The sequence below is a fragment of the Chrysochloris asiatica genome, unplaced genomic scaffold (assembly GCF_000296735.1).
Source record: "Chrysochloris asiatica unplaced genomic scaffold, ChrAsi1.0 scaffold00155, whole genome shotgun sequence".
NCBI lineage: Eukaryota > Metazoa > Chordata > Mammalia > Afrosoricida > Chrysochloridae > Chrysochloris > Chrysochloris asiatica.
The window spans coordinates 6,249,453-6,264,024 of NW_006408673.1; the positions used below are offsets into that span (position 1 = coordinate 6,249,453).

Here is a 14,572-nt window from a genome sequence, read left to right on the forward strand (position 1 = left end):
TCAAATATTGAGTTATAATCCATACTGAAGATTCATGTGGTACTGTGAATTTACTTAATATGGCTTTTCTATCCTAAGTCTTCTGGACTATTACCAAATAATTGGGTTGCTGTTGGTGTTAGGACCCATTGAGTCAATATTGACTCATAGAAACTTTATGCACAACAGAATGAAACATTGCCCAGTCCTGCACCAGCCTCACAATCGTTGCTACCCTTGAGCCCATTGCTACTTTCACTGTGCCAATCAATCTTGTTGGGGGTCTTCCTCTTTGTCACTGACCTTCCACTTTACCAAGCATGATGTCCTTCTCCAGGGACTGGTCCCTCTGACAATATGTCTAAAGTATGACAGATGAAGTCGGGCCATCCTGGCTTCTAAGGAGCATTCTGGCTGTATTTCTCCCACAAAGATTTGTTTATACTTTTAGCAGTCCATGGTATTTTTAATCTTCACCTCCAACACCATATCTCAAACGCACCAATTTTTAAATGGTCTTCTATATTCACTGTCCAACTTTCACATGCATATGAGGTTACAGAAAATATCATGGCTTGAGTCAGGTGCACTTTACTCCTCAAACAAACATCTTTTTTCATATACACTTTAAAGAGTTCTTGTGCAGCACATTTACCCAATATGTCACTTGATTTTTTTATTGCTGCTTCCATGATTGTTGATGGCTGATACAAGCAAAAGGAAGTCTTTGACAACTTCAATTTTTTTCTTCATTTATTTTGATGTTGTTTATTGAACAAGCAGTGAGGATTTTTGTTTTCTTTATATAGAGGTGCTACCTGTGCTAAAGGCTGTGGTCTTTGATCTTCATCAATAAGAATTTTAAATCCTCTTCACTTTATGCAAGAAAGGCTGTGTCATCTGCATATTGCACATTGTTAATCAGTCTTCCTCCAACCCTGAGGGACACATTTTTCTTCATATTATCCTGCTTCTAGAATTTTTTGCTCAGCATACAGACTGAATAAGTATGGTGAAAGAATACAACCCTGGTGCACAACTTTTCTAATTTTAAACCATTCAGTGTTCCCATGTTCTATGCAAAGGTTTCTCATGAGAACAATTATAATCATAGTAACTGAGTGTGACCATGTAAATAGAGTGTACAGGACTCTAAGGGGATTGATTAGTTTTGCCATTCACTAGGTTTCAATGGAGTCACCAAAACAGCAGAAGCAGATGATCCCAGATCATTAAAAAAGAAGAGCCATGAGAGTGTAGAAGGATTTCCTAGAAAAGAAGCAGTAGTAGAGTCAGTGACAGGGAAAGGCAGAAGAGCTGGGGGCTTCCTGGCCCATGGAATGAATAAAACCTAGTGCCTATTGCAGGAGGCTGGCTTGCAGAATGTGTCCTTTGGGCATATACAGACAGGCTAAAAGAAGCTTTATAACATTTGCCCTAGCAGGGCAAAGTCTGAGGGTCACTTGGCTAAAAGGCTGAAAAGAAGAGCAACGTGGTGACCACGTTGGTCACCAATAAGGGGAAGTGAAGGAAACACAGTATGAAGCTGTGAGCTAACTACTACCACATTCAACAGACTCCTGTGAACCCAGGTGGAGAGCTGGTTGGCCAGCAGTATCACAAGACCTGGGGACTCCTGGGCCCAAAGTCAGTGACATAGTCACAGAGGACTACAGTGGACAGTGAAGCATCCAGCTGATAAGAAGAGAGGGCATATGCACAAGAACACCCACACTTACAGGTAACACTCACTTGACCTGGCTTCATTGGCTGGATGATCAGAACTCAACTATACAAGAAAAAAAAGGAGGCAAAAAAGGGTAATCTGATACAATTTGATGAACTTGACCTACATCTATGGATGCAGTAGCTCAAAACAGGGAACATATCTTTACAGGGTGGATGATTCCCACCCCCTCAATACACAGGGTTGACGGAGATAGGCAACTTGGACATTGACTACCCAAAATGGAGGGGGGGCTACAAAGGCAAGAGGTGACTGGCTTACAAGCTTTCAAGGGAGAGCCTAGATCCAGAGGGTGCGGAAGAAGGCAGAATCTCCGCTGAGTAGTAAGTACCCAATCTGTCTGGGCAAGGCTAATGAAAGGAGATAAAGATACGACTCTTGTGGTAAAATAGTGAATAACTGTTATCAAGACTGACTGTGAGGGTTGGAAATGTAAAGGTAGACATTTTGTAGCAAAAGGAGGGGAGTGGTTGGCTTTGCAGTCCAGGAGAGCGGAGGTTCCTGGGACTATGAAGGGACAACTGTGGGACACTACCCAAACAAGCAGTGAAGCCAGAGATGGAGGCAGAGACGATGACATGGAGACATGGAGCAGCTGGGGACTCTAGACACAGAGAGGGACAGGGGCTGTGTGCTGATGACAGAAAACAGGCTTGCAGGGTATACCCTTTGATTGGCTGATGATGCATGGAAGTGAAAGAATATAACCTTATCACATACCTTTTTTAATTTTAAAACATTCAGTGTTCCCATGTTCTGTTCAAACAACTGCTTCATGGTCCAGGTATAAATTCCTCATGAGCACAATTAAGTGTTCTGGAATACTCATACTTCATAATGTTGTTCATAGCCTGTCATGATCCACACAACTGAAAGCCTTTGCGTAGTCAATAAAGCATAGGTAAACATTTTTCTGATATTCTCTGTTTTCAGCCAAGATCCATCAGACATCAGCAATGATATCCCTTGTTCCACGGCCTCTTCTGAACCTCTGGAAGTTCTCTGTCAATGTATGATTGTAGCTGTTTCTGTATTACCTTTAGCAAAACTTTACTCACGTGGGATATCAAAGAGATTGTCCGATGATTTCCGCATTCCGTTGGGTCACCTCCCTTTAGAATGGGCACAAATATGGATCTCTTCCAATCAGTCAACCAGATAGTTGTCTTCCAAATTTCTTGGCATAGATGAGTGAGTGCCTCCTATGTCGCCTCACTTTCTTGAAACACTTCAATTTTTATTCTACCAGTTTCTGATGTCTTGTTCTTTACAAATTCCTTCAATGAACCTTGGACTTCCTCCATCAGTATCATTGACTCTTGATCATATGCTATCTCTTGAAATGGTTGAACCATTTCCTTTTGATATAGTGACTCTGTGTATTTCTTCCATCATCTCTTGATGCTTTCTGCATCATTCAATAATTTGCCCAGTGCATCTTTCAATAATGAAAGTCAAGGCTTGAATTTTTTTCTTCAGTTCTCCCAGCTTGAGAATTGCTGAGTGTGTTCCTCCATTTTGGTTTTCTGATTCCAGATCTTTGCACATTTTTTTGTAATATTTGACTTCATCTTCTCGAGCTGATCTTTGAAATTTTCTGTTCAGCTCTTGGACCTCCTCATTTCTTCCATTTGCCTTAGCATCTCTATGCCGGAGAGCAAATTTTGGTGTCTCTTCTGACATCCAATTTGACCTTTTTCTTCTTTCTTGTCTTAATGATGTTTTGCTTTCTTCCTGTATGATGTTCTTCATATCATCCCACAACTCTTCTGGTCTTCAGTCTTTAGTGTTTAATGGAACAAATATGTTCTTCAACTGATATCTAAATTCAGGTGGGATATATTCAAGGTCTTATTTTGGCTCTCATGGACTTGTTTTCATTTTCTTCAGCTTCAGTTTGAATTTGCATATGAGTAATTGATGGTGTGTTCCACAGTCTACCCCTGGCCTTGTTTTCACTGATGATATGGACTTTTCCATCGTCTCGTTCCGTAGATGCAGTCAACTGGATCTCTATGTATTCCATCTGATGAGGTCCATGTGTATCTCTTGTGCTGTCTAAAAAGGTACTTGAAATGAATAAATTATTGGTTTTGCCAAATTCTATCATGCATTCTCCATCATCAATTCTATCACCAAGGCCATATTTTCCAACTACTGATCCTTTCTCTTTGCTCTCAACCTTTGCATTCCAATCACCACTAATGATCAATACATCTTGATTGCAGATTGAAGAAGTTGGTATGATTCTTCTAGTTCATCCTCACTGGCTTTAGTGATTGTTGTGTAAATCTGAATAATAGTGGTATTAACTGGGCTTCCCTGTAGGCGCATGGATTTTATTCCATCACAGATAGCATGTACCTCATGACTGATCTGGATATGCTCTTTTTGACGATGAATGCAATTCCATTCCTCTTCAATTTGTCATTCCCTACAAAGTAAACCGTGTGGTTGTCAGATTCAAAATGGCCAATACCAGTCCATTTCAGCTCACTAATGCCTAAGATGTCGATATTTATGTGTTCCATTTAATTTTTGACAATTTCCAATTTTCCCAGATTCAACTTCGTACATTTCATGTTCCAATTTTCAATGGATGTTTACAGCTGTTTCTCTTCGTTTTAAGTTGTGCCCCATCAGCAAATGAAGTTCATGGGGGCTTTTCTCCCACAGGCTTTACTCCATTCGCGTCATCATGGTCAACTCTAGTTTGAGGAGGCAGCTCTTCCCAGTTGCATTTTGATTGCCTTCCAACCTGAGGGCCTCATTTTCCAGCACTGTATCTGACAGTGTTTCTCTGCTATTCATAAGGTTTTCAGTGATTAAATATTCGGAAGCAGTTCACCACTCTTTCGTCCTAATCTGTCTTCATCTGGAAGCTCATCTGAAACCTGTCCATCATGTGTGACCCTGCTGTTATTTAAAATACTGGTGGCATAGTTTTCAGAATCACAGCAACTCACAAGCCTCCACAGTATGACCAATTGACAGACGAGTGGGGGCCATTTGGTTTTAAGTGAAAATTGTGACTTTACATTTCAAGGAAATCTGTGTCATGCATAGTAGAACTCTCCAGTGGTGTGGTGGGGTGTCCATTCATTCAGGCATCCCCTCTAGTCACCAGAATGGAGGTGGCAGACAGCAAAAAACCAGGGAACAGTTACAAAAAAAAAAAAAAAAATGTCCACACCCGTATCTCCACAGTTCTGTCAGGCGTTCATGGCTGTTCTGATCCTTCCCCCACTTGGTCCCTCCCAAGATGGCAGCTCCTGAAGCAGCTGAGCATCTTGAATTAGAAAGCGCTGGATATCTGATTCTGCTACAAATTTCTCTAGCTGTAAGTCTTCCCAGCTTCTATATTCCTTTATATGTGGTTCAGAGTTCTAGAACCATCCCCTTGGCCTGCTTGGTCCGGTATTCTGTGTTGTTGCTGACAGAGCTCTTCACTGTACATCTACCAGATCCGCCATCTCAACAGTTACACGTAAGCACAATTAAATATTCTAGAATGTCTATTCTTCACAATGTTATTCATAATTTATGATCCACACAGTAGAATGTCATTATAGATCATTACTAACGGACAAGTAAACATCTTGCTGGTATTCTCTGCTTTCAGCCAAGATCCCCTGCTACATAAACAGTTGACAATTGATATCCAGGTTGAGAAACTACATGCCACCGAAACTTTCTTATATAAACTATGCACATCTTTTCACTTGAAAGTAAAGGAAAAATAAACAAACAGGAAAACTATAATTATAAACATTATCTGTAAAGACTACAGCATCAGAAACCCCATACAGTTGCTATGAGTCAGAACTGACTCCATGGAAGTGGGTTTGGGTTATCATTAATTTATTCATTCATCCATCCATTACCCACTAGTGTGTTTTAGTGGAGAAAGCAATGAATTCCTTGATTTAACCTACTTGATATCACAGTATATTCAACCAAATTAATTTTTTTAAATTGTTAAACAATCAACGGTATAATATTAACACACAATTGTTAACAAAACTGCTTGAATTCCTGCTATGGCGCTGTAGGATAAATGCTGGACTGTGAACTACAAGGTTGGCAGTGCAAACCCACCAGTCACTCCTCAGAAACCCTGTACAGGGCCGGTATGAGTTGGAACCTACTTGACAACACTAAAACTTCTTAACTTTGTCTATAACACTATATTTTGCTAACATCGAATCTAAATTTTTGTTTGCTTGTATCACTGATAACTCACCAGGCGACTCTGCTCCAACATCTAAGGCTTGGGCTGAATCAACAGAAGAAACCACACTGACAGCATTATTGGTAGGTATACTTGTACTTGGTGTGGAAGGTAAGACTGACGACTTTTTGGTTGCAATGATGACACTCCTGTAATGAAAAAAGTAAGCAGAGAGAAAAATACAGATCACTCAGGTAAATGATATGAACTAGAGAAACTAGAAAAAAATTTTCTTTTCTTTCTTTACTCTATTTTAATGTACAATTTAGAATACTCTCTTGATATGAAATCTCTTCAATCATACTTGCATTTATCAGCATTCTCAGTATTTTTAGAATGATGACAGTACACCATGGGATTATAACAATCTGTTCTAACATTTAAACATATTATACCACCTAATATTTTTCACATTTAGAATCATCTTTAACTATCCAACCTAAATAGAAAATAACCAAGATTTATATATTTTTGAAAGGAACATTTTGACACTCGAATGGAAAAGTAACTTTTTGTTAATTTCAGAACTGAAATAGAAAACTCAACATGTACTTACAAAGATTTTAAAGCAATTCTAATTTGAAACCATAAAAACTTAGAAATCCTGTAAGCCAACAAACTGCAGGTATAAACAATTTTTAACATACGTATAACACAAATCACTTTTTCACCCCACAAAGAATGAAATAATCAAAGTTATGCATCTTGTATATTATTCAAACACAGCTATTTATGATAAACCAATTTTCAATTAAAGTGTAATACTTTATACCAAAATAGTAACTAAAAGCCCTTGTTAGATATAACTTAGAGGCATTTTTAATTGAAGTTAGTCTCATAAACATGCAAAAGCCCAGTTAATGAGGTAAAGAGTACAGCTGATATATAATACACTCCTACAGCAGTGCTTACTTTTAATTACCTGGTGTTAACCATAAGCCTAAAGTCTTAAACATTCAATTTATTTAATCACATATTTTGTTGACAATATTGTAAGTGTAAGCAGCAAGTATTCCCTTAATAGCTTTAAAGTATTCAGTTTCTAAATAAAGTTAGATACTTGATCCCAATAAATGCACCTGAAAGTGGAAATTATGTAATTCTGATGCTTTTAGAAATGTTTGGTTGTTGTTATTATAGAAAGAGATAACACAAAGCCAAATAGCTTCCATTTAACTTCAATGCCTATCATGTGAGGGCAAACACTGTTGCCAATTAAATCAAGTTCTCTTGTGCTAGGCATGGCTTATTCAATGTTCTTGGAGGTAGCTGGTGTCACATCATTATAAGGGTGACTGCCAGTGTTAACTATACACTAAAAAATAGAAGCAACAGCCACCTGAGCCCACAATCCAAAACTGTGTACTTAAATCATGGCAGCTTATATCAGATGAAGATTATTGACTTTAGGGGGAATAGATATGACCTCTGAGTGTGTGTGCACGTTGGGGATGGAGGGGGTAATTTGTGTATTTATTACTCTTGGCAGAAATCTATAAGCCTATTGTTTAAAAAATATCCCTGGCTACCCATTTCCTACCAACTTATTTGGGGTGGTGTTGGTGTATGGAAGGAGAAATAATGATGACTTTACAACTGTTCATAAAAGAAAGAACTGACAAGATTTACATCACACATACAATCAGTACTAACAGGAGCAAAATAAAAGATACTATTTTAAAAAATGATTCTGCTTTTTTTGTAATTAAAATTCATGACACCCACCTTACCTTAGGAACCAGCAATTTTAGTCCTAAGTATTTACCCAGGAAAACTGATAATCACAAAAAGACATACAATAATGTTCATAGGGTCTTTATTTATGATATTCAAAAACCAGAAATAACCCACACACACCTCAAACAGGAAAACAGGTAAGTAAACAGTGGCATGCATACACAGGAGAATACTTATCAATAAAAATAAGCTCTGATGAACACAAAAACATGAATAAATCTCAACAACCTCAAGATGAAAGAAGCTTTATACCAAAAAAAAAAGCTTCCTTTTGCATTAAGCCCTGGAACAGACTAAACTAATCAAAAATCGGGAGGAAAAAACAAAACAGAAAAAATAACCACCTCTGGAGGTTGCGGGCAGAGGTTGGCTGGGAAGTAGCATAAGGGAAATTTCAAGGGTGATTTTTTTAAAAGAAATATATCTTATTATAGTTTTGGTAAAAGTACATACAGGAAAAAAAGTTGCCATTCAAAAATTTCTAAACATAATGTTTAAGGGATGCTTTTATCTTGATGAGGTTTTGAATTACAGAGATATATAAATTGGTTTGAACTATTAAATGGTACACTGTAAGAGTTGTTGTGTCTTCATGTATGTTTTACAAAAAAAAACAAAACTGTAGATTCTCTAGTGAGAGATCCTTACATGCTCAAGTGATTATAGATGAAGTGCACTGATGTCTTCAAGTTTGAAACAGATTTTAAAAAAATAGGACTGATTGATAAATATAGAAGACTGATGGATAAAAAATGTTATATGATAAAGGAAATATAGTATAGGGTTAATTAGAAAATTCTAGTGATGGAAACAAGGGTGTTCACTGTGCAATTATCTCTGTAAGTTTAACATTCTCGTAATAAAATGAAGCAATGGTAATACAACAAGAAAAAATTACTATAGATGTTTTATAAAATACATAATCCCTTTTTGTACACACTGATGATGTGCTTAATAAAAGGCAACAAAAAAACTTGATCTCATTTATCTAACATAGTTTAGTGGCATTGTTGTGTTGTTACGTGCCGTGGAGTCGGAACCGACTCATAGCGACCCTGTACAGGGTTTCCGAGGGTGTAAATCTTTACGGGAGTAGAAAGCCTCATCTTTAATACCGGTTTAAACCATGAAAAATCCCTATCCTTTCATTCAGTCCATTAATATTTGTAGCCAAGATGGTAACATACATCCTCAGGAATTATATATCTGTATCATGTATGTTGATGTTGTTAAGTGCTGTTGAGTCAGTTCCAACTCATAGGGAGTTTCCAAGGGCAGCTGGTGGATCTGAACTGTCAACCTGGTGGTTCACAGTCATATATAGGTTCCCATACACATGTATTTGCATTCACCACAGTATTTCTCATATATGTCTGAGCACGCGCTTCTGGTTCTTAAGCATGCTATATCATTTCATAACATCAAACCACTGTACAGGCTATTCCTGTTCCAAGATAACTTCCTAGCACTGCTTTCCAGAAAACTCCCATTCATCTTTTATAAGGTAAGCTTCCCCAAGAACCCCAAATCACAATTATTAATGCACTATTCCTTGTGCTCCCAGATCTTTCTATGTAATATAAAGTTATAAATTATAACAGCTACTAAAGTTTATTAAATAATAGCAATATGACAAGAGTTATAAGTTACTCATAATTCTCAAAACAATTCTAAGGTATATATAATTTCCATTTTAAAATAATAAAACTATCTCACAGAGGTGAGGTAACTCGCCAAAATGACCAAACTATCATTTAAATGGAGATTTTTCTGAATATAAAGACTCTAATGCTTTCCTCTTACTGACTTTTTTTTTTAATGGCACTCAAGCTCAGAGTCTTAAAGCACTGGACAGCGAAGTTGGATTGAACCATGAAGTCAGCGGTTCAATCTCACCAGCCACTCCTTGGAAATCCTATACAGGGTGGATATAGGTTAAGAACCGACTCGATGGTACTTAACAACAACAACAACAACAATAACAACAATAGGTTCAAGCTCACCAGCCACTCCTTGGATACCCTATACAGGGTCGCTATGAGTCAGAACTGACTCAACAGCACTTAACAACAAGATAAGCACTGGACTAAAAGGTCAATTTGAACCATAAGGTTGGCAGTTCAAACTCAGCAGCCATTCCTCAGAAATCCTATACAGGGTTGCTATGAGTAGAAACTGACTGGATGGCACTTGACAACAATAACAATGATCCACATAAGATATAACTTGCTAATTTAAATACACAAATAAATGGTTCTGTATCTTCACAGAGTTGTGCAACCATCACAGTCATTGTGGTCTATCACCACTGAGTTAATTCCACATCACAGTGACCTTATAAGGAAAGAAAACGGTCCCCATAGTGTTCTCAAGAATAATCTTGGAATTTTTATTTTTTGCTTAATAAAGGTTTCTTTAGTTTAGTTCTAGCAATATTTTTGGACCTACCCTCATATTTTACAAACAAAAAGCTTCATTTTTTTAACCCCAGATATGTAATTATTAAATTATACAGCAATAAGGAGTCGTGGTTTGAACTACCAAAAGTTGGCAGTAGAAATCCACCAGCTACCAGCAAAAGAAAAGATGTAGCTGTTTGCTTCTATAAAGATTACAGTCTGAGAAACCCTATGGAGGCAATTATGCTGTGTCCTACAGGGTCACTCTGAGTTGGAATGAACTCGGCGGCAATGGGTTTGGGCTTGGGTTTAGCAAAATAAGTCTCCAAATTCATTAACTAATTCAAATTAATTTTGAGGAATTCTCGTAATATTAATCAGCTATGAATCAGGATGCGAACCGCAAGGTCAGCAGTTCGAAGCTACCAGCTGCTCGCGGGAGAAAGATGAAGCGTTCTGCTCCCGTAAAGATGAACAGCCTTGGAAACCCTGTGCAGGGTCGCTATGAGTCGGAACCGACTCCGCAGCATATAACAACAACAATAGGCATATCACAACAAATGGAATTCAAAGTCACTATTGTGAATTTTAAGGACATTAAGCAGTAGGCAAATTTGCGGATATTTTAATCCCCTTTACCAACTGTTGTCTTCATTATTACAAAGTTTGAATATAGAAAACTAAAATCTTCAACCTATCATGTTTGTAATGTTGACTGGAACTGGGAATATTTACTAATAAACATTTAAGTGTGGCATGGTAGGATAAACACTGGACCACTAGATCAGTTTGAACCGTAAACCCACCAGACACTCTTCAGAAATACTATACAGGATCACTATGAATTGGAAAAGACTCAATGGCACTTAACTGTTTTTAAAAAAATATAGGAATTTAAGTTTACCCACTTTCCTTGAGCACAATCATGCAAGCAATGAGCATTTCCATCACATATTCAAACAATGCTTAAGAAAACGCAGCATTCAATCAACTGAAATTTGAGAGACTATATGTGAGGAATGTGCAAGGGATATTTGTGGCTTATTTCTTAGGCTTAAATTTATACTTAGGAACCACATTAAAATCCTTTCTAATATTTTAGAAATAAGTGTCTGATCTAAAAAAAATTATCTGTGATAAATTTTAACAAAACAACTTCAAAATTTTAGTGTAGACAATTTGGATGATATATAACCAGTTACACAAGCTCATTTTGCAAAATATACATTCAAAACTTAATATTAAGATTAAAGTTTGCCTTTAGTATTTTTCCTTTACATACATACTAATTTTATTGAGTGTTTACTACTTGTGAGGCAGTATACTAAATACATAAATTATTTCATTGAATATTGACAACAACCCATGATGTAAGTGATACATGTTGTTATGATCATTTTACACATGAGAAAGAAGAAATAAATATTGTTGATTCTTTTCCTTTACAAGGAGGAAGTCTATTTTGAAAGTTTCCATTTATTTTAATAACAATAGACAAATAGCAACAATCTTTCAAATAACTAAAGCTCAAAGCTTCTATTTCAAAATTATATCAGTTTCTAATACATTCATTATAAACCTTCACAGAAATGTTATTTTATTTAACATGCTAACAGTACACTAAAGAAGAAAAGAGAATTTTAAGTCTAGCAGTTTAGTCCCTGAGGATCTACTTGAAAAGCCAGACCAGCCCTTGAACTTTATCAAGATAAATCCTTGGCATCCACTAATCACCAGAGAGGATCTTCAAATTAGATAAGAGCAAGAATTTTGGCATGGGAATGAACACAAACACCTTGCTGTTTACAAAGGCCCACAACCTGGCAGCCTTTCAGCAAGGTTTCACTCATGTAGCTGTTACTCTAAACTTTCCAGCTATAGCTTGGAAGTTGATAAATCTTAAGATATGAGGAGAGTTGTGATTTCTGACATAGCATTCCTGAGATAAACACATGATCTGAGGGATGCTTTGAAATTCCCAAAGATATTCCCCTGGTCTATGGTTGCATGAAAATAGTGTCTCTTGCTTAAAAACAAAAAAAAAGTAAAGGCGGAAGGAGAAAACTCACAGACCAGTTTCTAGCCATCAAATAGTATGTTAAATGCATACCAGGCAAGTAAGTTCCATAGAATAGCCTGAAAAATGCTATAACCAACATTCTCTTTTAGCTTTCTAGTTCTATAAATCTTTAAAATTTTTATTATTCAACCATGATTCCTAACTAAGTTACAATTCTGATCATATATTAAAATTTTCTACTATTAAAAATAACAAATGCCAAAGAATATTAAATTTTGGTCATTTATAAGAAAATAATTTTCAACTATTCTAATAAAAGACATTAAAAATTAAAATACATATTCTCACTTAACTATTTCTTTTTCTGATACTCAGTACAGGATTCACACAACAAACCCAAAGTAAAAAACTGAGAATCTAAAAAAATGAAATAGAGTAACTTGTGCAACACTTGCCAATCTCATCATTAAAACTGCGCTCATTAAGAGTTTTCAATGACTGATTGCTCAAAGGTGGACCACTAAGTCTTTCTTCCAAGGAGACTCTGGGTGGACTCAAACCTCCAACCTTTAGTTTATCAGCCTAGCACTTTCACCATTTACACCACCAGGGTCTCCACTCAAAATATAACTATTCTTAGTAACAATTTGACATAAATACTTTTTGAGAAATATGTGAAAATATATGTATCTTGAAAAAACCTGATCATAAATTTCAAGCTATTTTGTATACTGCTTTTTAAACATATATTCAATATTATTTCACATCACTACATATTGTTTTTGTTTCTTTTTTAATGTCTTCATAGTATTTGCTTTATCAATAGAAAATAACAAATGTAAGCAATTAGATTGGCAATTATGAATAAATCAATTTTTTGCTACAACAAAGCAACATGCTGTGAAAGACTACATAGAACAGAAGAAAAAAAAGGCTATGATTAATTATTAGGTCCACTATTTATGTGCATTATGCCTTAAATGATTTAATTTACCTGTGTCTCTGTTTCTTCATCTCTGGAATAATCATTTAGAATAGCTCTTCACAGAATAAAAGCTTAATATGTATTCGTTTAATTATTAAATTCTTCAGGGGGAAAAAAACATTTTACATTTGTATTTTACTTTAGGTAAACTTTTAGACAGGGAATAACTAAATTTATATATCTAAAATTATAATCCATATCACCAATTTGACCTCCAACAGATACAAAAATACTTTCATTATTAACTGTGTAAAAAAATGTTCTACTCATGAAATTGAGGTATGATCTTCTTTTAAATTAATGTTAATTTAATAAGAGAACATCATCTCATGGTTATTTAATATGCACTTCCTTTATTATTAATGATATAGATAATCTTTACATATTTGCATATTAGCAGTATGTCATCTTATGGAAACACACTGCTCCAGTCATTTCTCAATTTTCCTATATGAGTCATTTTGCTCATTTGATATCACAAAATGCAAACACTGAGAATATAATCCTTTCATCTGTAATATGAATTCCAAGTATTTAGTGCCTATCCATAAGGAGTCATGGTGTAGTGCTGTAAGATAAGTAACTGTCTGCTGTATGGCTAATCATAAGGACTGCGGTTGAAGCCCATTATCCATTCCTTGGAAACCCTATACAGGGTCACTAATAGTCAAAACTAACATGATGGCACATAACAACAACAATATCAGTTCACTCAGGGTTGCCATGTGTCAGGAGCTGACTCAACATCACCTAACAACAAGTCACACACATATACACAACAGAAAGCAGACATGAGTAAATCTCGTTCTGGATAACAATTCATTTATCATTCAGAGGGATTTTTGTTCATACTAAGTGCTACTGACTGGAGTCCTGGTGTGGAACTATAGGATAAGCAATGGACTGCAAGGTCAATTTGAACTGCAAGGTGAGTTCAAACTCACCAGCCAATCCTCAAAACACAATACAGGGTTACTATGCATCCGACCACCACTCATCTGTCAGTTTGTCATACTGTGGTGGCTTGTAAGTTACTATGATTCTGAAAGTTATGCCACCAGTAATACCAGCAGGGTCACTCATGGTAGACAGGTTTCAGATGAGCTTCCAGACGAAGACAGACTAGGTAGAAAGAGTGATGAACTGCTTCCGAATATTTAATCACTGAAAACCTTACGAATATCAGAGAAACACTGTCAGACATAGTGCCAGAAAATGAGCCCTCAGGTTGGAAGACACTCAAAATGTGACTGGGTAAGAGCTGCTTCCTCAAAGTATAGATGATCGTGATGACGCGAATGGAGTAAAGTCCATGGGCGAAAAGCCCTTGGGACCTTCATTTACTGATGGGACACAACCCAAAATGAAGAGAAAGAGCTGTAAAAATCCACTGAAAATTGGAACATGGAATGTACAAAGTATGAATCTGGGAAAATTGGAAGTTGTCAAAAATTAAATGGAAAGCATAAACATC

General features: G+C 36.4%; 1 protein-coding gene across 2 annotated transcripts in view; it reads right to left on the bottom strand.

Annotated features, from left to right (window-relative positions):
- The window catches only part of LRBA (LPS-responsive vesicle trafficking, beach and anchor containing), a 944,588-nt gene that overhangs the window by 666,463 nt on the left and 263,553 nt on the right, over positions 1-14,572 (bottom strand). For both annotated transcript variants that reach the window (XM_006870875.1, XM_006870876.1), the window contains exon 30: positions 5,970-6,106. In XM_006870875.1, coding sequence (XP_006870937.1) covers positions 5,970-6,106 — 137 coding nt within the window. The remainder of the gene's footprint in view (positions 1-5,969; positions 6,107-14,572) is intronic.